The sequence below is a fragment of the Trachypithecus francoisi genome, unplaced genomic scaffold, assembly GCF_009764315.1.
Source record: "Trachypithecus francoisi isolate TF-2019V2 unplaced genomic scaffold, Tfra_2.0 Lachesis_group19, whole genome shotgun sequence".
In the NCBI taxonomy this organism is placed as follows: Eukaryota; Metazoa; Chordata; class Mammalia; order Primates; family Cercopithecidae; genus Trachypithecus; species Trachypithecus francoisi.
The window spans coordinates 42325363-42348778 of NW_022681464.1; the positions used below are offsets into that span (position 1 = coordinate 42325363).

A 23416-nucleotide genomic window follows, 5' to 3' on the forward strand; every position below is an offset into this window, starting at 1 on the left:
CGTCTTTATAAGCACTAGAAAGCAGTGAGCGCTGAGCAGAGGACCCCTCTTGTGGAAAAAGTGCAGGAGAACTCCCGGGTGCCTCTGCATCACCGGTTTGCCTTCTAGCCAGAATCATTGCTAGAACCCTGTCACTCAGTTACTCTGGTTCCTAATTTAACCTCTTCCCAACCCTTCTATTGTGTTCAGTTAGCTAGGCCAGGAGCTTACAGCTGTCTGGTTGGTGCTGGCTCAATGTGCTTATTCCCTGGAAGATAGAAGGATCACTTACAAAAAATTTTACAATTAAAATAAAAAATTTACTCTTTGCTGAAGCATTGTAAGGTTTTTTTATTCACTCAGACCCAAAATAGTAAAACTAAAATATTTCAAGACATTACTTGATTCCCCACTTTTCTTTCTCCCGTTTCCCAGCACTTTGCACCAGATACAGAAACCACGGGTTATGTCCAAACCCTGGTTTTGGTGTGACCACCACCTTCCGTGTACTGCCTGAGGCTCGCTCCGGGCCCACACGGGACGCCGAGGCATGATGAGGAGGCAGAACAGCAGAAACTGCTTCCCTGGCGCCAGTGCTCGGGGCCAGCGGCGTGTACCCCGCGGGCCCGGCCGGGAGCTGGCTGGCGATCGCGGGACTCGGCTCTCCCGGCTCCCGCGCCATCTCCCGGCGCCCGCCAACTTCGCTCCGCCCGCGGCGCAGAGGACCTCGCAGCCCTCTGGAGCCTCCGCGATCGCCTGGCTCGCGTTTCCCGCAGCCGCCGAGGAGCGCAGGCCCGGCGACTCCGGGTGCAGCTGGCCCTGTGCGGTGACATCGCCGTCCGGCGCCGGGCTCGAAGCCGCCTGGCTCGGCCCGCTGGGTCGCAGGCCGCTGGTCCCGCCCGGCCGCGCTCACAAACTACTCGCGGCTCGTGACCCGGGACAAACTTCTGGCGGCGGCGCAGCCCCTTCCACAGTCACCCTCCCCAGAGCCAGCCACCAAAATAGAAGACGCGGCCGGGGCGAGGAGGTGGGCGGGGGGAGCCCGGTGGCCGCTCCTCCCCGCGCGGCTGACGCCCTCTTCGGCGGCGGCAGTGGCTGTGGCCGCGGGGCCGCCCCCAGCAGAGCTCCCGGAGGCGCTCGGGCGCGGGCCGGCGGGGCGCGGGCGCTCACGCCCTCTAGCGGGCCGCTGCGGTGCCGGGCGGCCGTGACGTGAGCGCTCCCTTCAGCCGGCCTGCGGGGCACCGCCAGTCAGTCGGGGAGCAAGAGCCCCGCGCGCAGCCGGCGCGGGCTCGGTCATCGGCGCGCCGCCGCCCGGGGCTGGGCTCTGGGCTGCCTGTGGAGAGGCGGCGGGCGGGACGCGCGCGGCCACGGCCACCGCCACGGCCACGGCCGGCAGCTCGGGTCCCGGGTCCCGGGCAGGGGAAGGCGAGAGGCGGCGAGCTCAGCCACCGGAACCGAGGGAAGATTTTGGCTCCGCGGGCTCGCCCTCAGCTCCCTCTGACAGCGGCGCCAGACGCCGAGTGGGGCCAGGGACAGGGGAGGAGGACCCAGGACCCTGTGCCCGCGCCCCTGGAGCCGCTGGAGTTCGGACTTCTGCAACTGTTGGCACTTTGGGGGCTTGGCTCAGTGCTCTGCTGTTTACCCTTCCCTCCTCGCTGCCTCGGAACCAAAGCTCCCGGCCCCCACCGCCCTCGTGCGCCCACCCACCGCCGCCGGGGAGCGGCCCGGCGCGCACTCAGCACCATGAGACTTGGGACTTGCCTGGCGACTTTGGCCGGACTTTTGCTAACTGCGGCGGGCGAGACCTTCTCAGGTAAGCGGGACCGCCTCTGCCGTCCCCGAGGCGCGCGGGCCGGCGCGGGACGCCCGGGACGCCGGCAGCTCCCTGGTGGTAGAGCCCTAAGGCTGGCGTCGGGGCCGGGCGGGAGGCGCGGCGGGCCGGACACGGCTTCTGCCTGTGAGCCGGACGCTGGGCGAGGGGCCGTGGGGCTGGCAGGCGCCCAGTCCTCAGGCGGGCGGAGCGGACGAACCCCGAGGGCGAGCTCCCCAGCCGGGACTCCCAGCTCGGCCTCCGTCCTCCCGCGGCCTGGGCTAGTGCTCAAGGTTGGGCGGCTGCCACTATGAGTCCCTGGCCGGCTGCAAAAGGAACAGCAGAAAACTTTGCTTGAAGTTCCCAGTTGCAGCCACCGGGCCGCCTGGCGTAGTCGCTGCGCGGTCCCCGCCGACCCCGAGCAGCGGCCGGGCCCAGGCAGCCGGTGTTCGGCTGCGCCCGCAGCGATCGCCGGGACCTGGCGGCCGCTTGGGCGGCGGCGATTTCCCGGTGTCCTGCCCTCCCTGTCGCCCCCTGCCCGGCGCGGTTGGCGACCCTGGTAGGTCCCCGCGGTCGCGCAGCGTCTGCGGAGAAGCCGGGGGAGTTCCTTGCCAGTTCCAGCGGGAGGGCTCGGCGCCCGCGGAGGGAGCGGGCAGGTCCCCAGGCCCTGGCAGCCACGGCCCCGCGCCCCGCTGGGCTCCCCCTCCCCACCCCCGGCCCCCCCCGCCCCCCCCGGCCCCCCCTCCCCACCCTCGGCCCCCTAGCGGAGCGCCGGGGCCAGCGGCAACTTGTTCACCCAGCCCGGCTGCTCGGGGGTCCCAGGTGGGAAGGAGAGGCACTGGCGGTGTGCGAGCAAGCGTGTGAGTGTGTGCGCGTGTGTGCCTGCACGCGCGCGCGGGGGCGTTCTAAGCCCAGGGGAGCCCCTCATGGAGAGGATCTGTGGATCGGAGTCGGGGGTCCGGCGTGGGGCCGAACCCGGCACCCTGTCACAGGGGTTTATAACCTCCAGGATCACCTTTATTACCTGGATGACACAGGTGGATGGACGGCAAACGCTGGCCCATTTGCACACCACCTTTCTAGTGTTTATTAGATTAGTTTCATTAAGGTCCACGTGCAATGGGGGCGGTGGGCTTTCTTTTTCTCTTAATTAAAAAAGCCTGCCCTTAGGTCTTAAACTTGGTTTTTGCAAAATAGGTCTCAGCGTTTGGGAACAAGTGAGTTGAATGAGTAAGTTGGGCTTTTTAAGAATTTGATGAAGGGGACTTTCATAAACAGTAAAGAGCATATTTTAAGCAGTAAAAACCTTTGGTCCTCTGGTGCATGGAAACCTTTTTATTTTCTTGGGGTCCAGGACCACTGGCTGCTGGAGCTCTGGACTCACAGGCACATTAGTTGTGTCTTGTGTGTTGCTGATCTGCAGGACCCTTGATCACAGTTGGCCTCAGAGAAGGAGTGGAACTTGTAGGTTTTGAAACCCAAACCATCACCTTCAATACAGAAATATCCTTTCTCCAAGTTTTGTGTTTCCCTAACTGCCTGGTAATTGCACGTGCTCCAGAGGATTTAACACAATGATGCACTGTCGTCTGATTATGAAAGGGATGCAGAATTTGGTCTGCGTTCTTATTAGCGAATAATAGAGTAGCACTCGCCAATTTGAGAGCCTGGTAACTCATTAATATTAGAAGCCAAGTATGAGAGCCCTAGTCATGGTTTTCTCTTTATTCAGATCCATAACTCCCTGCTTGGGATTTGTTTAAAGTTGAGCTATGTCAAATATCATTTGGATGGATTTTTAAATTGCGTGCAAGGGGATGGAAACAAATATTTATATTGCTTATTTAAACCATGGTTTCCTCATCACCAAAAAGGATTTCAGCCTCAGTTGTACTGACCCATGTCCTTGTTAAGGCTGATGTAAATGATCAGTCAAGCCAAAATAGACTTCTACTAAAATTTAGCCTGATTTTTCATTTGGAAGAAATATATCTATTTGTTTGAGTTACCATACCATAAAGTGAAATGTGTTTTCTTTTCTATCTAGAAAGCCCGAGTTATCCTGGCATGTTACTGGGAAAAGGGCAGCATCCAAGCCATGCCTCAGAAACGTTGAACTTTAAAAAATGTGAAATTGGATTAGCTGGGTGTGGTGGCGTGTGCCTGTGGTCCCAGCTGCTCTACAGGCAGAGGCAGGAGGATCGCTTGAGCCCAGAAGTTCGAGGTTGCAGTGAGCTATGATGGCACCACTGCACCCCAGCCTGGGTGACAGAGTGAGAATCCTTCTCAAAAAAAAAAAAAAAAGTGAAAAGTGAAGTTGGCAAATTTCATATGTGCAAGGATCAGTTATGTTTCACTGCATTATTTTTTTCTCTCCATATTGCATTTGGGTAGTACAGGTGTGACTCAGGGTTTTGTTTTTTGTTTTTGTATGTTGAGAAAGTTAATTCTGAATGCTAGAAGTGGCATTGACATATTTCTTTTTTATGTTTCTTCCAGAAATTGTAGTAACTGGCTGCTTTTCACTTGACATGGGAACAAATTTTACAGATAGAAGACCTAGATTGTAAGCTCCTTGAGGGCAAAGCCAATTTTCATTTTCTTCTGGCTTTCTCAAAAAACATTTCTCATAGATTCTTAGATGTCACAGGCATTACTATTTGTTGAATAAATCACTAATGGGAATCCTGATCATTTGCACACGTTCAAATTTTGTGTGAATGGACCAATATATAATAAAATGGAAGGAGAGAAGTGGTTGTTAAAAGTTAGACTTGGCTTGCCTTTTCCACACTGGGTTCTTTTTAGACCAATGGACTAATCATGAGGGTTTATAAATACATAATCAGTCAAGGGTTTTTGTATAACTCAGATATCATCTACACAAGGCACTCTGCTGTTTGCCTTCTGCAGTGCTCTCCTGTCCTCTTTTGGAATGAGTTTGGAATTGTTAAGACTGTTAGTTAACCACTTCTGGAGGTGGATTACATGTGATTTGGATACCAGACATCAGAAACAGAATGCTAAACTTACTGGAAAAGTATTAGGATCTTGGTCTGTGATGACGTTGCTTACGATAATTATGTATTTCATTACAAAATTGTGTTTTTTTTTTTTTTTTTTGGAGATGAAGTCTTGCTCTGTAGCCAGGCTGGAGTACAGTGGCATGATCTCGGCCCACTGCAACCTCCGCCTCCTGGGTTCAAGTGATTCTCCTGCCTCAGGCTCCTGAGTAGCTGGGATTACAGGCATGCACAGCCACCACCGCCAGCTAGTTTTTGTATTTTTAGTAGAGATGGGTTTTCACCATGTTAGTCAGGATGGTTTCAATCTCTTGACCTTGTGATCCACCCGCCTTGGCCTCCCAAAGTGCTGGGATTACAGGCGTGAGCCACCATGCCAGGGTTAAAAAATTGTTTTTTATCGTTATAGTTTCTAATTTGTTAGGCAAAATAATGGAGGTTCACTTTATATCTTCTAGGCCTTTAGTGTTCACTAAAAATAACTGGTAAGACGGTTTATAAGTAAGATATGAGAAAGAAAGTTAAATCATTTTAGTTTTGTTGGAAATTCTCTTTTGCATGGTGAGAATCCAACAAGTTGGCAAGTTATTCCTCTTTGACCCAATTTCTTAAAAGCCAAGTTGCAACATATATTATATAATACAATGAAGTGTTTAGTTCTACCTTATAATGGTTTTGATGTGTTAAGTTCTGCTAAGCAAGCTTTGGTTTGTAGAAATAGAAATACAGACTTAACTCTTTGTTTCAGCTACAGTAGTATTTGAACTATATTAAACGTTAACATAACCTTGTGAATTTGGGACTCTTGTGGATAAATTAATTTTTTAAAATAATATTTTAAGGATGTTTGTAGGAAAACTGCTGACATCTGAATAAAGCCTGTAATTTAGTTAGTAGTGTGGTACCAATGTTAATTTCTTAGCTTTGGTAATTCTGCTCCGTGTATGTAAGATGTTAACATCGGGGGAAGCTGGGTGAAGGGTGTACTTGTACATTTTGTATTGTTTTTGCAAGTCTTCTATAAATCTGAAATTTTTTCAAAATATAGAATTTTAAAGCACCCTTTGCAAAGAGTGGTAATATATTTGTTTAGCAGTTAAGTTTTTTTCTTTTTCAGATAACTATAGTCATAGCATTTTACATTTTCAAGGTGCTTTCGCTAGATTGAAAATTGATAATGAAGAAAATACTTCAAATTTAAATCAGTGAGCATGAAAGAAATATGCTAAGAAATTACTATAACATTCTTAGTGTTCTGTATATGTAAAGGAGAATTGCTTGAGCATAATAAATTGTTCCGATCTAGAAAATTATAGGTTTAAGTCTCTCATGTTTTCAAAGGGTTATTTTTAAAGATTTTAAGAAAATAATCTATTGACATATAGTGATATATGGATAAGTGTGTATATAATTTGGGTAATGCAAAATGAATTTTCTTTAATGAACAAGTAATTTGAAGTATGTCTTCAGATTATATAAATTCTTTATAAATGAAGCATAGCCTAGCCTTTAGATTTGGTAAAAGTTGGTTTCAGAATTTAATTCTGTGACAATTCTAGAAAAGTCAATAGCTTTATTTAAATTTTTCATAATTCTCTAAGGATTGTAATATATTCTAGGAATTGTGAGGCTGTATATAGTAGAGGAACTACGTGTTAGATTAACTATTGTTTTCTTTCAATTTTTGTTTTAGATTTCATTAAGTTTTCTAGAATGAGCATGTATTATCTAAATATCCCAAGGCTTAGTTTTCATTTAGGGAATAAGGCATTTTAATGAGTTTTATGCTTTTCAACAGTGAAACATTTTTCTTAGGGGTTATGTCCACTATGCATTTTACTTTAATTCTGAGATTCTTCTCTTTGAAAACCAACTTTCCTACAGTCTCACTTTTTAGTGTGCTTACTATCTTTATGAATATAACATGCATGTTAATAGGCTTATTTTATAAGTGAAGGAAGGTTTAATTATTAATGTCTTTCCAACTCACAAATTAAACATTCTAAAGAGGTACAAAATAATGTAAATCTTGCATTATAAGAGGATGTTGGTTTTTTGCTTCCTAAAATACTGCGGTGGTTTTCAGTTTAGTCATCAGAAAGCCTGAGTTTACACTGTAGCTCTGAAAAACCCAGCAGAGAAAAATAAGTTGGGCTGCCTTGGGTGGGGAGGAGGAAAGATTTAGTCACCAAGCTTCCTAGTCTGTAGTGCCCCCATCATTGGTGAGGTGGCTGGCAAGGCCAGGGTGTAATTAAGGGGCTGGGAGTATGTGAGAGAAAAAGACAAAAACAGGATGAGAAGAGAAGTGTTGTGTACTCAGGTGTAGGATGTGACAAGCTCCAGAGATCCTAGCAAGGGAGGGTCACTCCGCTTGTGCCCTCTTAGCTATAAAGGAGAAACACATGGAAAGTTGAAGGAGGGCCATGAAGAGTGGCAGTTGTGCAGGTAGATCACAGTAACATCCTGCCTCAGTGACGCTAGGTGGCTCTGGGGAGGGCCTGGGAAACTGCACCAGTGTTGATGGTGAGCTAGATTTAAATCTGTGCTTCTCAAAACCTGCCGTCCACGAGGAGCATCTGGAGTCCTCCTTTCAAAGGCTGCTTCCTGGGGCCCAGCTGCGGTGATTCTGATGTCCATGATGGAGGGCCCCCAGCATCCCTGGCTGTTCAGAGTTTGTAAGAAAAGGCCACACTTGAAGAAACGTTGTCCTGAAAGAGGAGTTTTTTTTTTTTTTTTGAGACGAACTTTCGCTTTTGTCCCCCGGGATAGAGTGCAATGGCGTGATCTCGGCTCACTGCAACCTCCGCCTCACTGGATCAAGCAATTGATTCTCCTGCCTCAGCCTCCCAAGTAGCTGGGATTACAGGTGCTTGCCACCACACCTGGCTAATTTTTGTATTTTTAGTAGAGACGGGGTTTCATCATGTTGGCCAGGCTGGTCTTGAACTCCTGACTTCAGATGATCCGCCCGCCTCCGCCTCCCAAAGTGCTGGGATTACAGGTGTGAGCCACTGCGCCCTGAAAGAGGAGTTCTTAAAATGCTGTCCTTGAGCCATCAGCATCAGCATTACGTTGAAAGTTGTTAGACTTGCAACCCTCTGATCCTGAATCTGCAACCCTGGAGATGAGGCCCATCAATCTGTGTTAGAACAAGCCCCCCATGGGATTCTGATGTGACCTGAAGTTGGAGAACCCTTGTTCTAAAAGAACTGAGATCTTCTGCCTGCCCTATCAGCCTCCCTTGACAAGAGCCGAAAGAGAACTGGGGGTAAAAATATCACGTCCATTCATTCACTGCTTAGCCTCTTGATTAATACAGCCAGTATAACCAACATGGTGATGCGATTGTGTTGTCTCTGGCCAGACACTGGGGAAGGGACTAAATCCAGCCAGTTGTAAAACTCAAATGAATAAAAAAGTTTCCTATATTTTTACTTACCACAATGTAACAATTAAATTTTGTTGTAATGGTTAGCCATTGGAAATTTCCCTGGGTTGATATTTCGTATAGGAGATATTTGTTGGCTTGTTATAATAAGCATGCAGCCCAGTGTGCTTATTAGAATATTTTATAGTGCTTATTAATAATTCTTTTTGAAATATTTAATTCAGGTAAATATTTATTGAGCACTTACATCTGTATGGCCTCTTTGTGGATGGTAATGGGCAAAGATGAAGATATAGTTACCACACCTTGAAGAGTGATTCATTTATTAAAAGTTTCAAAATCTACTAAAATGGAAGGAAACAGGGACTTTCTCAGGAGAGAACTGGAAGTTAGTAAATGTAAGATTTGGAATTCTAATGTGGAAATGTGAAACTTTGCCTTTGGGAATAACTCAACTTCCAAATAGAAAATAAAGGTTTTTCTGCCAGGCGCAGTGGCTCAGGCCTGTAATCCCAGCACTTTGGGAGGCCCAGGCGGGTGGATCATGAGGTCAGGAGACCAAGGCCATCCTGACTAACACGGTGAAACCCCATCTCTACTGAAAATACAAAAACCAAAATTAGCCAGGCGCGGTGGCGGGCACCCGTAGTCCAGCTCCTGGGGAGGCTGAGGCAGGAGAGTGGCGTGAACTCGGGAGGTGGAGCTTGCAGTGAGCAGAGATCGCATCACTGCACTCCAGCCTGGGTGACAGAGCAAGACTCCGTCTCAAAAAAAAAAAGAAAAAAAAAGAAAATAAATATTTTTCTTGGACATTTATTTAAAGTACTGACAATGTGTATCCTAAAATTGAGCCTAATTTTTTTCTGAACCCCCAAAGACAACCATTGCCTCTCTGTCATTTAACACTCCAGGTAAATAAAAATAATCATGATGTCTTTTGACAGATTGATCCTGAACGCTTTGCAGCGGGCCTCTCTGAGAAACAGCTGGAGAGTGCTTCCCTGCTGCCGCTTGCTCCTGCTGCTTGCTCCTGCTGCGATCCGCAGCTCATCACTAGGTGTAGCTGCATCCCTAAACCCACCTGCCTGAGCCCAGCAAGGCCCAGCCCCATCCACAGATGGCTGCCTGGACAGCTAAAGACAAGCACGAGAGCGGACTTTCATCCGCTTACTTGTGTAACTCTTTACTGTAAAATTGAATTCTTTAGTGGAAGTTGTAGTTCCGCTGCTACTTGTAGTGTAGTTTGTTGAAATTCAGCACTGATCCAGAGACAACTTTAGATTCACCTGCTACAGTCGTACTCATTTTTTTTTTCTTGTGTCATGTGTTGCTGCTAATCTGCATGTAGTGGTGAAACTGGAAGAAGTAGTATATATTTGCCAACTAAGTAAGGGTTCATGTTAACCTTTGGGGCCCTCTTGTAGTAGACCAGAAAAAGCAGTGGCGTGGATGGCTCTCTGTAGGTGTGTAACATCTTTAGGATATGGCTTGTCTGTACTTTTCTTACATCTGCAAGGAGTGACTTCTACAGCATTGAGGGTTTAGGTATGTAATTCAAGAAGGCATGAAAATCTGCCTGGAAATCTGATTCAGCCATTTTTCCTGCTTAAAACTCAGAAGACTAATGAGTCGTCAAAACCATTATATGAAACACAAGTGTTTGGCTTTGGGTTAGAAGTCAGGGCAGGGTGGAGAATCTGATTGAAGAACGCGGTGTGGCTTCCTTTTGAAATTGGGGCTAGCAGGGGTTGGAAATGACCTTGCAAGCTAAAAGAGCAAGGATTGCAGGACATGCAGGAGAGATGAATGAGAGGAGAGGAGTCAGAGACTTGTCAAAACTGATAAGGTTTTAGCATCTCCCTCTGAAGAAAAGGCCACTGTTTAACAGAATGATTTATTTCAACATGCACCAGCCAAAGCAGAAGCAAAGCATTTACTTTTTATGGGCTGCAAAGCATAAAACCTTATAAAGCATCAGTTTTTCAGTTGGGTGAATATTCATTTTAATCTCTCTTTCTATTCAATATGCAGAAAGCAGATTTATTGCATACAATGAGAAGAGTTTATATCCGTGTGGGTTGCTCTGGGAGTCTGAGGTCCTGTTACTTCTCCCTGGCTTCCAGCTATGGAATTAAAATGGGCTCATAGGTAACAGGTAGGCTTTGACAGAGGGTGAGAAGGAATTGGACCACACCCTTTGTATAGTCTGTGTTTTTTTTTTTTTTTGCTTTATTCTTTTCTCAAGGAGTCTTGCTCTGTCATCCAGGCTGGAGTGCAGTGGCATGATCACTGATTATGGCTCAATGCAGCTTCGACTTCCTGGGCTCAAGCAGTCCTCCCACCTCAGCCTCCTGAGTAGCTGGGACCACAGGCACGAGCCACCATGCATGGCTAATTAAAGAAAAAAACTGATAGAGACAGGGTCTTGGTACATTGCCCAGGCTGGTCTTAAACTCCTGGGCTCAAGCAGTCTTTTCAGGTCAGCCTCCCAAAATGCTAGGTTTACAGATGTGAGCCACTGTGCCTGGCCCAGCCTGTTTTTTTTTTTTTTTTTTTTGAGGCGGAGTCTCGCTCTGTCACCCGGACTGGAGTGCAGTGGCCAGATCTCAGCTCACTGCAAGCTCCGCCTCCCAGGTTTACGCCATTCTCCTGCCTCAGCCTCCTGAGTAGCTGGGACTACAGGCGCCCGCCACCTCGCCCGGCTAGTTTTTGTATTTTTAGTAGAGACGGGGTTTCACCGTGTTAGCCAGGATGGTCTCGATCTCCTGACCTCGTGATCCGCCCGTCTCGGCCTCCCAAAGTGCTGGGATTACAGGCTTGAGCCACCGTGCCCGGCCGGCCCAGCCTGTTTTTGATGGATACTATTTATTCTCTCTTCTCAGTTTGAGTAGCTTGAGGTACTTTACATCATGTAATAAGCACATGCTTAAAATGGACTTAAAGTGGACTCAATGTGATGTTCCATCTAGATATACAATTATAAGGTGGTTTAAAGCATTCCTTTAAAAATACTCACAATGTGTAAAACCAAATTACTTAACAATTTTAGCATGTAGTAGTCACTCAATAAGTATTTGTTGAATGAATTAAGAAACAATTTAAAGAAGCTCCCTTGGAGAAGAAAAAAATCAAATAACTTATACTTAAGGCTCTTTTTTTTTTTTTTTTCCTGCTTCCTATCAAGTTTGACTTAGGTATCTCCAGTAACCTTAACAATAGAACCAGGCTGTGTGTTTAGTGCCTGGTGCCATTAGTAATTTAGAGGTGTATAGAGACCCAGTTGCTAAATTTAAAGGAAAAAGTGTTACCTTTTGTTAATTAAATATATAAAAGTAAGAGTATAGTTTTATTGTGTATAATAAAAATGTATAAATCAGTTATTGCTATAAAGAAGCATTTTGAGATAATACTGATCACTAAAAAATGAAATTTACTGTGTAGTAGATTAACCATGACTGTACTCTAGGGGGATTTGATTTAGTCACTGGTATATTAAAGGAACCATGGTATCACCAGAAAGAAGATTCCATGACAGGGAATCATATATATTATCTCTGCTGCCTTTTATTTCTGATATAGAATGAAATGAATTATACCTACACAGAGCTCAGACTGCATCATGATAACATCAGGCTCATCTTCATTACAGCAGGCATGTTCTCGTTCCTTTTTCATTCAGTGTAGCATACTCTCAAGTGATAAAACTTAATAAAAAGAGGCTACTTTGACAGCAACCTCATAAACTGTGTTTTCTACTTCCTCAACTTCTGAAGTCTTGAACACCAAATGTGGTGTAAAATGTCCACAGTGAGTTCAGGTCATTGGCTGCCGTTGGCATTGTGTTCCTTGTGTGTGTGTGTGTGTGAGGGAGGTTCTCCCTCGTCTCTCTGTCAGTCATTTTCATCCCATATGTGTGGCTTTGTAAAGAGCCTCTGCTCTGCTTTCTAACCTTGCTCAGTAGGCAGGGGGTCCCTGTGAGACAGCTGCTTGAGAACCCTTGGTATGTTTGGAGAGCAGCATGCTTTGTCGGAGAGGGACAGGACACAGTGGGGGTCTGAGGCTGTGACATCAGCCATGGGGGTCCCTGAGCTGTGGAAAGAAGGGCTGTAGTAGCCTTCCTGATACAGGTAGTATCCAGCCTGATACAGGTTGGATCAGGTCTTCCTGGCATTGAGTTCTCCTTCTACCTCTGAGTAGCCATGAGGCCTTGGGGGTGTTATTTCATTTTAAAATACCCTGCAGGATGATGATGATGATGATGATGATTTTTAGACAGGGTCTCACTCTTGTCGCCCAGGCTGGAATGCAAGTGGCATGATCATAGCTTACTGCAGCCATGACCTTCTGGCCTCAAGCAATCCTCCCACATCACCCTCCTGAGTAGTTGGGAGCATAGGTGCATCACTATGCCTGGCTAATTAATTTTTTTATCTTTTATTTTTGAAACAGAGTCTCGCTCTGTTGCCCAGGCTGGAGTGCAGTGGCGTGATCTCGGCTCACTGCAAGCTCTGCCTCCCGGGTTCACGCCATTCTCCTGCCTCAGCCTCCTGAGTGAGTGGCTGGGACTACAGGTGCCTGCTACCACGCCTGGCTAATTTTTTGTATTTGTAATAGAGATGGGGTTTCACCGTGTTAGCAGGGATGGTCTCGATTTCCTGACCTCGTGATCCGCCTGCCCTGGCCTCCCAAAGTGCTGGGATTACAGGTGTAAGCCACCGCACATGGCCAATTTTTTTATTTTTTATTTTTAAGAGACAGAGGTCTTGCTTTGTTGCCCTGGCTGGTCTCAAAACTCCTGGGTTCAAGTGATCCTCCCACCTGAGCCTCCCAAAGTGCTGGGATTACAGGTGTGAGCTGCTACACCCAGCCTCCTTGCAGAATTATTGCGAAGACTAAATCAGATAACCAATGCTGTGATGTTAGGGGCTCTTGAGGTGATAGGACTTCATGTGTAATTAGTGGTCAGGATCAGACGGGTCATTTTATTACTATTAATACATGAATTTTTACATACCAAACTGTAATTGGCCAGAGAGCATTTCTTTTATAAAGCAGAGGCTTTTTGGCATCAGAAGAGAAAATGAGTTATGAAACAAAGCACATTATAGAAACTTATCTGCTTTGTATCTATCTTGCAACTTGGTGACCTCTAGTAAATATGGCATCAGTCTGGAACATTTAGAATACAGTGAAAGAATAAAGACATTTTGGAGTAATCAGAACACAGATGATTTTAGGTCTCTAAATTTGCAGATTTGAGCTGCATTTTGAGATGACTCATTCCGGGAAGATCATGAGACAAGATGATCTGCAAAGTATTTTGGGAAGATTATTTTCCAGCACTTAGTCCTTTACTTCATGTTCATTGAAACATATGAACACTGGAATAATTTGTCTTAGGTGCCCCATAAGCATGGACCAAAAGCTTGGTGCTTTGATTGAAGTAGTTTTGAAAAGTCTCACAAACCTCAAAATGGGCATACTGGTCTGTTAAAGCACTTGCAGTTTCCGCTAGCTCATCATTTTGGCCAAGGAAGAAAGGTCTTTGTCAAAATATAGTCTCTAGGAGAGGTGGCTCATTAAGTTATCTTAAATATGACATCTCTAACTAGCTGTCACCTCAATAAGTTGACATCTTTAGATTCTCCCTTGTAAAATGACATTTGATTCAAGGATCTCTCCAATATCTTAAAGAGTATGAGGATTGTCATCAGCTTATATCTTAGTTCATATTAGTTTGTCAGATAGCACAGCATAAGAGAATGAGACTTGGATCATTGGGTCATTTTTGATAGGTGAGCATGGGAGACATATCTAGAGCATTGGGTGCCATCTGAGAGAGTGCCTGATACAGCATGAGGTTGCTTGCTAACAAGAAGTGGGTGTTGGAGGGCTCTCTGCAAGATTGTGGATGCTTTGAACATTTGCCACAGGCTTCATCTGCTAAGCTATGCACTTAGCATAAGTGAAGTTCACTCTTTCTCTCTGTGCTTGAGAATGTAGCTACCATTCACAGGTGACACCAAAGGCTCTTCAGCAACTAGATTGTTAAGGCCTGTGGCTTCTTAAATATTGACTACATAGTAAGCCTTATTTCAGGGGCTTAGCATTGATAGTCATAAGTGATAACCATATATTGAGCACTAAGTGTATGCTAAGTAGTGTGCTGAGAGGGTATGATATTCTTAAACGTATTGCCCCCCATTTACAAATAAAAGCTTGGCTGAGAGAATCGATGGAGACTTTGGGAGGTAAAGTCATCTCCACTCCCAACCCAACCAGGTCACCTGAACGTGGGGTACATGCGCCATGTCTCCCTCCCCATACATACCCAGAGTAGTGTTTTCCTGATTGATGCTTTACTTTGGTGCCATCCTCCTGTATTGAAGTTATGCTCTAAAAAAAAGCATTTCAAATATAGTGTGGCTGCTAGGAAGATATTAAGTGATGTTGTATTACATCATATAAAATCTGTATGATGACCTTCTGGAGAAATTTCTTTCGGTTCAAGGAAAGGTGTGATTCTCCTGTGCATTTAGATTCTTCTTGTGGACACAATGAGTAAAATAACCCATCAAGTTTCTTTTTTCCGTTGGCTGTTAGAAAGCCAGATTCAAACGCATGTTTTGTAGTAGTTAGAACTTTTATATTGAACTGAAAACCTCAGTCAAAGCTGGCTTACATCAAACAGGGAATTTGTTGGCTCTTGTAACATGTAACAGAGAAGGCCAAAGGTGGGCACGGGATTCCAAGTCTTCTTTGCTAAGCATCTTTTCTCTCTATGTGATGTTTCTAAGGAGTTACAGGCTAAATCCCTCCTGCTCCAAGCCTAGTGGAAAAGAGATTCTCTTCCCTCATAGTACAAATCGCTCCTGTGATTGGGCTCCAAGAAAAAAATAGGTTCTGTTACCAGTTGAAGAGTAGATAGTACCTGGACACAAAGCAGCAAACTGCCAGAGCATTCATCTGGGCAGTTGATCCTTGTTTCTGGGTCTTTTTGCTGGCCTGATTCTTAGTCCCTTTTCTCACGTCATTTTAATTTATTTTGCTGTATTTTATGTATCATTATAAATGCATTAAACCTTTTTGGGTGGTGGCAGAAAATAAATTAGTTTCAAATCTCATCATTTGTGTCAGTGCTCCAAATGCACCTATTGTGTGTGTACGTTTCATTTACTTTTTTTTTTTTTTTTTAAGACAAGGTCTTACTCTGTCACCCAGGCTGAAGTGCAGTGGTATGATTATAGTTCACTGCAGCCTTGACATCTCAGGCGGCTCAAGCGATCCTTCCACCTCAGCCTCCAGAGTAGCTGGGACTCCCAAGCAGCATGTGGCACTATTCCTGGCTACTTTACAAAAGTTTTTTTGAAGAGATGGTTTCTCATTATGTTGCCCAGACTAGTCTCAAACTCCTGGCCTCAAGCCATCTTCCTGCCTCAGCCTCCCAAAGTGTTGGGATTACAGGCATGGGACACCCCACCTGGCATCAAATTTATTTTTTTAAAGCATCAAAATCTTTTGGCTAAGCAAAATTTTACCTAGGTGGAAATGTATACAGATCTTTTGGTTAAACATTGTTTTATGTCAACACACTTTTAAAAAGGCTATCCAGATTGGCAAACAAGGTATATTGGTTAGCTATTGCTGTGTAACAAAGCACCTCGAAACTTAGTGACCTAAAACAACCACCATTTACTATTCTTCATGTTCTGTGGGTGCCTCTGTGGACCTAAGTTGGGCTCGGTATACTTCATGTGTGTGTCTCTCCTCGGTGATCTTGGCTGAGCTTTCTTGCAGTTTTGCTGTTGTCCTTCTGTGGGCTCATCTCGGATGTCCTCAGCTGGGATAGTTGGACTCTTCTTCATGTGATCTCTTGTTCCAAAGAGAGAGCAGAAGTGAACCAAGACTTCTGGGCTCATGCTTGCGAAGAGCACCTTGTCACTTCTACCTCTTCTCCTGGCCCAAGCCAGTTACAAGGCCAGCCTAGAATCAACGGTGGGGAAATAGTCCTCACTCCTTGGTATGTGAGGCTGCAGGGCCACATGGTAAAGAGAACGGATGCAAAAAGAGGTGGGAAACTGGGACTCATGCAGGGGTCTGCTAGGGCCCAGCACATAGGACCTAAATGCCCCAGCTTCTCTGAACGGTTGGGAAATCGTGGGCAGCGTGGGGGGAAAAAAAAGTTTAGAGTTGAAAGAACTGCATTCAAGGGCCAACACTGCCGCTTACTGTCATCTGAAGGGTGAAGTTGTTAACTTTGGTGAACTCACTTCCTCATCTGCTAATAGGGCCAGTCGCTGGCATTCTCATGGGTTTCCTTCGGAGATCGAATACTATGACTTTGTTTCCATCCCCATGTCCCGTGGTTGGTTCTGAAGGGAATAATAGCCTCATTAAACTTGAGTTCTCAACCTGGCTGTGCTGTTTCCTCGCTGTGAGAGTCACATAGCCTCTCTAGTCCTTCATCTGTGAAAAGGGGATGAATTCTACTTCCTTGGTCATCCTGTGTAAAACACAGTGCCCAGTCCAGAATAGCTGCTGTTACTGTTGGAGCCCTATGACTACAGAATAGCCTTGAGCAATAACCTTGCCTTGTATTTTTCCTTTATGTCTACAAACCCCAAAGGGTATGGTTTTCCCCGGCCCCAGTTTTTCTTCCATTTGTGGTCTTGATTCATACACTTGCTACCATTTCTCCTGGTTTCCTAGAAATAAGGAAAAAGGAAATGTGACAATTGCATACCACCTAGGTGCTAGGTCCTTTACATATCATTTATATACTTCCCCAGTGTGATCCTATGAGGTGAAGATGACAGCACTATTATTTTAGGGTTTATGGAACTGAGGCCTCAACGCATTTCAGGTTGTCCCATGGACAGTGGCTACAGCCGATTTTAGATCCAAAAGTGCTCATTTCCCCCTGGCTCTTGGGCTCAAAACCTGTTTTCTTGTCCCTGCCTATTGGGTCCAAAGCACATGTTATAATTTTCAAGTATGGCTGAAGAATTTGGTACAGTTTCTCATTTTGATATTAAAACAATTGTAAAGTTGGCACAGTCCAGAAGTGCAGCGTACTTACTGCTATTTTACAGCACTCTGAAAGAGTAAATTAAAAGGAAAAATACTTAGCTTCTTAGTAACTTGACTGAAATTAATCGGTTAGAGAATTACTTATATTTTTCATGAGCAGAGGAGGGCGGAATGTTGTCTCTTCTGTGGTTACAAATCCCCTAGATAGAAATGTGCTTTTGTAATTTCTTGTGTTTTCCATCCGAATATCTGATTAATGTGAAAGGTGCAGAATCCTTTGTAAATCTCTTGTCAGTATGCCTGAGTGGTCTTAGGGGGAGAATGCCACCAAGGTCAGCAATAATTTATTTTAAGACCTTCCATTTAAAGTGGAGGTGGCAGGCCCTAGGAGACTGATGTTAATCACCTTCTTCAGAACAAATTGCATTGCCTTCTGAGGCTTGACAAAGAAGACATGTAGATCTGTATTTGAAGGATTTAAAATAATCTAGTGAGTAAAGTCTTACTGTACTCGCCATGGGAAAGAACTATTTGGTATATAGTACTCTACAGTGGTTATGTACCTTGCTTATTTAAATAACATTCTTGCAGTGTCATTAGGGAGAATTACATCAAAATAAACTGCATTAACAAAAGTAGAATCAGTGAATATCGAGAATATTAGCATTTTTCGGAGCGTCTTTAAAAAATTATGCAATTATGAATTTAGACATTTTATCAAAATGGTTTATGAAGTAATGGTCGTTGTCAACAGATGCAAGTTTGCAAGTAAATACTGATTTTGGAAAGATTCCTGGCCACATAGAGATCAAATGAGGTGTTTGTTGATTGTTGGGGATGAGAAAGACCTCAGGACTGGAGTGTAGGAGATCTGAGCTCTGATGTCTGGTTCTGCTGCCATGTAGTGTGTGATTTGGGTCAAGTCTCTTCATGGTAACTCAAGGCCCAGAAAAGTAAAATTGATACTCTAATAATACTTTTTGGCTACCTAAAATAAAGATGAAGATCATTGAGAAATTGTGATTGTGTTGGCATTTTTTTTCTCTTGGGATACTTTCTGAATACATGTTGTTTATTAGATTTGGGCTACCCCCCGCCCCAAGATTATTCTCTCATGCCTCAGTTTTATAAACGGAAACTAAACACAGTGGTGAGAAGTCCTCCATGGCTGGAAGAATACTCAAGAGTTGTTTGCAAGGCGTTTTCTTTCCAAATACAATGCTTAGCTAGCACTGAGAGTGAAATGAGGTAGAATAATATCCCCCTGCTGGAAGAGGTAGCTGTGCCTTCTGTGGGTGAGTACTTGTTTTTAAGTCCTGTGCTGAGGCCCTGGGAGCCAGGCCTGTGCTGAGCATTGAGGATATAAGGGTGTCCCAGATGAGGGTTTGCCGTTAAGGAGCTCATAGAAAAACTGAAGGGATACCCAAGCAAGTTGAGCCTTCTATTTCTCAATTGACATAGAGAGTGTGGAAATTAGGGAGGGAGAGAGGAGGTTGCTCATTCTCCAGGATGGCCTTGGCAAAGGAGCTTGAGGCCAAGTGTGCAGGAGGAAAGATCTATGGGAGAACTGCAGGGAAAGCTCTCTTGGTCAGCTAGGTAACTAGGAGGTTTGCAGTTAGACAATGGACACGGGAGCTGCCCATGAGGCCTTTAGGCACTGTTCAGGTCTGACGCAGAGGCAAGGGAGAGAATAAACTCTTACATAGTCTTTTGAAATGGTTTTAAAATTTTTTTCTCTTAAAACGGGATGTCTTCTAAGCAAGTGAGGTTTTGAAGGCTGTGGTTATCTTAGAGTAGATGCAGAAAGGAGAGCGTCTGGGAAATTGCAGAGAGGAACAAAGTTTGAATTGTTTTTGTTTTTGAACTTGGTGGCTTGGCAGGCTTCCCTTCTGTCCCATGCAGATCATATGTGGTGCTGTATTTAAGGGATGGATTTGTGTGGGATTGGAATTTGGCCACAGGTTGGAAAAGTGTTGAGTATTGGGGAAGATTCATGTCTCAAAATATTGGCTACTGTTCTATTCCCGTGCCTGATATCAAGGTCCAAGGCTTTCTCTCTTTTTTCCCCTCTTCTTCTTTTCCCTCATCTATTTCCCTCTCATGTGGTAGATGGGTTTTAAAAGGAAGTGGTGAACCAAACAGGTATCTGTATCCCACTCGACCATGGCCACTCCTCCTGTAGTGGCATTATCAGTGGCCAGGCCACCTGTCATCGTATTTCTCCTCTGCAGATGTGGACAGGACAGAGTGTTCGTTCACATAGAGTGAACTGGTAAGTGAAAGCATAACCAGTACCATGCCTGGTGAGACACTGGGTGGTGCTTTATCTACTTTATGTCTAATCAGCACTGAAGTACTTGTGTGTAAATGTGTAATAATACCACAGAAGAATAGCTGATACTCATAGAATACTTAAAATTTCTAGGCATCGTCTTACGTGCTTTTTAATTCTGTATTATCTGGTTTAATACTCATAACAACCTAAATTACCTTCCGTTTACAGGCCTGGAAATCAACTCAAGCAGAGTGGCCAAGATCAGGCAAACTGGAAGGGCAGAGCTGAGATTTGAACATTACCAGCCTGATCCTTTCAGCCACTGATCCACAGTTTGTAGTTCTTTTTCTATATCAGACAGACTTACAATCACTCTGCATACACCGTGGGCTTAACCTGCTTCTGTTTCAATATCCAGGATCTTTTTGTATGCTTCCCTGTTGATTGGTTGGTCAGCAGTCCACTAAGGGTGGATGAATGGATCAGGTGTTGTAAGTGCACTGGCAATGAGGTGGCAGGACGAAGGGCCTGGGGGAAGGAACACCAGTCCTTAGGCACTTAATCAGGTTGATGTCTTTAGTTTGGAGGGTGACTTTTAGAACAAAGTCAACAGGTTTGCTTATTTCGGAGATTATATTACAATACAACCAGCCAAACTGTTAAGGTCGGGAGCAAAACAAGGGCTAGATACTTCGTGATGAAACCTTGCCAGTGAAATGGCTTTCTGAGCAGGGAGCTGATACTGCTCAGTTCCAAGGTCTGTGGGCCATTGGCATCTGACTTAAAAGCCTGTATATTCAATAAAAGAATGTTTAATAAAACCGCAGCTCAAAGCCCTATGAAAATTTAAAAACAATTTTTAAATACTGGGCCTTCCTTGCACATTGATAAGTTCACATCTGAAGTTTGCATGACATGTTTGTACAGTTGAGAAGGAGAGAATGCATGCCCTATGGTAAATATTGGCATTTTAAATTACAACTTGTACAAACATAGTTTAAAGGTATCCATTGTAAAGACCCAAGTACCAAAGGGATTTGATACCCTCCATTGTCCATTTAAAAATATATGAACAAACTCTTATTTAATTGAAAGAAACTTTACCTCTTTAATTTTTCTCCTTAAACTGGCATTCCCATTTTCTTTCCCTATAGAATCATATCCTATTATAACACAGGCATTCCCATTTTCTTTCCCTATAGAATCATATCCTATTATAACACAGGCATTCCCATTTTCTTTCCCTATAGAATCATATCCTGTTATAACACAGGCATTCCCATTTTCTTTCCCTATAGAATCATATCCTGTTATAACACAGGCATTCCCATTTTCTTTCCCTATAGAATCATATCCTGTTATAACACAGGCATTCCCATTTTCTTTCCCTATAGAATCATATCCTGTTATAACACAGGCATTCCATTTTCTTTCCCTATAGAATCATATCCTGTTATAACACAGGCATTCCCATTTTCTTTCCTATAGAATCATATCCTGTTATAACACAGGCATTCCCATTTTCTTTCCCTATAGAATCATATCCTGTTATAACACAGGCATTCCCATTTTCTTTCCCTATAGAATCATATCCTGTTATAACACAGGCATTCCCATTTTCTTTCCCTATAGAATCGTATCCTGTTATAACACATTTGTGCTTGAAAGTCTTTGATTACTTATCAGGCTTCTCTGTAACAAAAATATGTAAAAAATTGAAATTTAATTCTATTTTTAATTTTATAGGAGCATAAAGCTTTAAGTGTTAGATTTTATCTAGTTGAATTATCACTAGTATACTATCGAATCATTGTTAACATTTATTGGAAAAGTTGTTTCAGAAATCTACTGGGCTTTCGATGAAATAGTTCATTTATCTGTGGATAGATACTACTTACTGGTAGAGGTATTACTTACTGGTAGAGTTAAACTGGGTTAAATACCAATTCTATTTCCATTTTTCATTTTTATAAATAGGTACTGAGAATCTTTGTTCATATAAATAGATGGATAGGATTAACCACTTATTTGAATTTTTTTTTTTTTTTTTCCGAGACGGAGTCTTGCTCTGTTGCCCAGGCTGGAGTGCAGTGGCGTGATCTCGGCTCACTGCAAGCTCCGCCTCCTGGGTTCCCGCCATTCTCCTGCCTTAGCCTCCCGAGTAGCTGGGACTACAGGTGCCCGCTACCATGCCCGGCTAATTTTTTGTATTTGTTTTTAGTAGAGATGGGGTTTCACCATATTAGCCAGGATGGCCTTGATCTCCTGACCTTGTGATCCATCCACCTCGGCCTGCCAAAGTGCTGGGATTACAGGTGTGAGCCACTGCACCCAGCCTGAATTTCTTTTTCAAGTTTCATGCCAAGATTCACATCATGATCTAGTATCAGTAATTATTTTTAATGACCTGTTATCTGACAGTTTGATTAAGCTCATTCTCAAAATTGTTGAAAGCAAAAATTGGGAAACCAAGTAGTCTCAAAAGGATTCGTTGCCCAGTTATGCACCCTTTCATTTGCTGGAAGTAGACCAAGAGGCTTTGCAAAGATTCATCAATGACTGCAATGACTGCTAATTTCACCTGTTTTTTTTTTTTTTTTTTTTTTTTTTTTTAAACGTAAAGGCGCCTTGTTTAACCCAGAAATATGAAGAAGTCACTGGGAAGACAAAAATAATATTAGTTTCAATATAATTTAGCCAATACATGCTTTAAATATATTTATATAAATAAATACACACCCACACCCACATGTGTATAGTTAAACCTTAGAGATGAAGATTTAGGGTCATCAATAAGTGAATAATATCATATGATTTGGTTGCAGAGCAGTTCTCGTCAAGCTGTTGGTAAAATCAGATGTGCTTTCTATCAGATAAAGTCTAACAGTTTTTAATTTCAAATAAGTTTTAATTTGCATTTTGAGGAAAATTATTTTAAATGGTAAAAAGATGATATGACAGATTACTAAAAGCAGTTTAGTCAATTTTGAAACACTGTAGAATTAATAGAATTAATCATATTTTGTAATAAGTTATAAAACCACATATAAAAACACAGAATCTACTGTGTTTTTTATTAGTTTATAGGAATGCCATATAATGGACACCTAAAATTATGAGCTGTTATAAAGTGAGGATTCTGATTAAAAACATGCTGTTTCTCTGGTAAATGTGTATGACTGTTTATACTGAACTCTGGCATTTGACTTCTGAGAATAATTAAACAAGAATTATATATATACTTTCAGAAATAACTACATTAATTTCCAAAGACTTCAGGGTCCAGCTTTGTATTTAATTCTTACATATTTAATCAAAGGGAGGTATATGCCACTAAAAATAAATTGTTATAGCAACTAGCATATTTTTGTTAAGAGGTAGAAAATATTAACTTATGAGGATTGACTATTATTGGAAAAATCACTACATAAATATTTGATAAAATAGATTTTAATGATCTTACTTTATAATACACACCAAATCTAACTAAATCTCATTTTTGTGAGTTTTTATTGTATAATTTGAAAAATTTGGAAAGCATTGCAATTATACTTAAAAGAATCAGTGTCAGGAATCTTTACATTTTTGGTTGTTTGAAGATTCTTTTCTTGACAGCTAATGGGATGTTTGATTGTGATCATAAATGCCCACAAAAACAAATTGTTAATGATTATATTTGGAAACACCAAAAAGTAATTTTTTGTGTTTAATATTTACCAATGTCATCTTTGCCTTAATGGCACGAGTTCTTCTGCTCTGAAATGTATCCTTTAACCGTGGTCCCTTAAAGGAAGATGTGTGGTTGTTAAATTGTATAATATATCTAATTTTATAACACCTCACAGGGAGGAAAACCCTCAATCTCTAGTACATTGTTTTACTTTTGCTCTTTTGCCCAGGCTGGAGTGCAG

General features: G+C 43.5%; 1 protein-coding gene across 10 annotated transcripts in view; it reads left to right on the plus strand.

Annotated features, from left to right (window-relative positions):
- The first annotated feature begins 691 nt into the window (after positions 1-691).
- The window catches only part of PTPRM (protein tyrosine phosphatase receptor type M), an 864300-nt gene continuing 841575 nt past the window's right edge, over positions 692-23416 (plus strand). For 7 of the 10 annotated variants that reach the window (XM_033178302.1, XM_033178303.1, XM_033178306.1 and 4 more), the window contains exon 1: positions 1221-1792. In XM_033178302.1, the coding sequence (XP_033034193.1) occupies positions 1723-1792 (70 nt within the window). In that variant the 5' untranslated portion in view covers positions 1221-1722. Of the gene's footprint in view, positions 1793-23416 lie in introns of all 10 variants that reach the window. The other 3 variants (XM_033178310.1, XM_033178308.1, XM_033178311.1) reach the window with 3 other exon arrangements.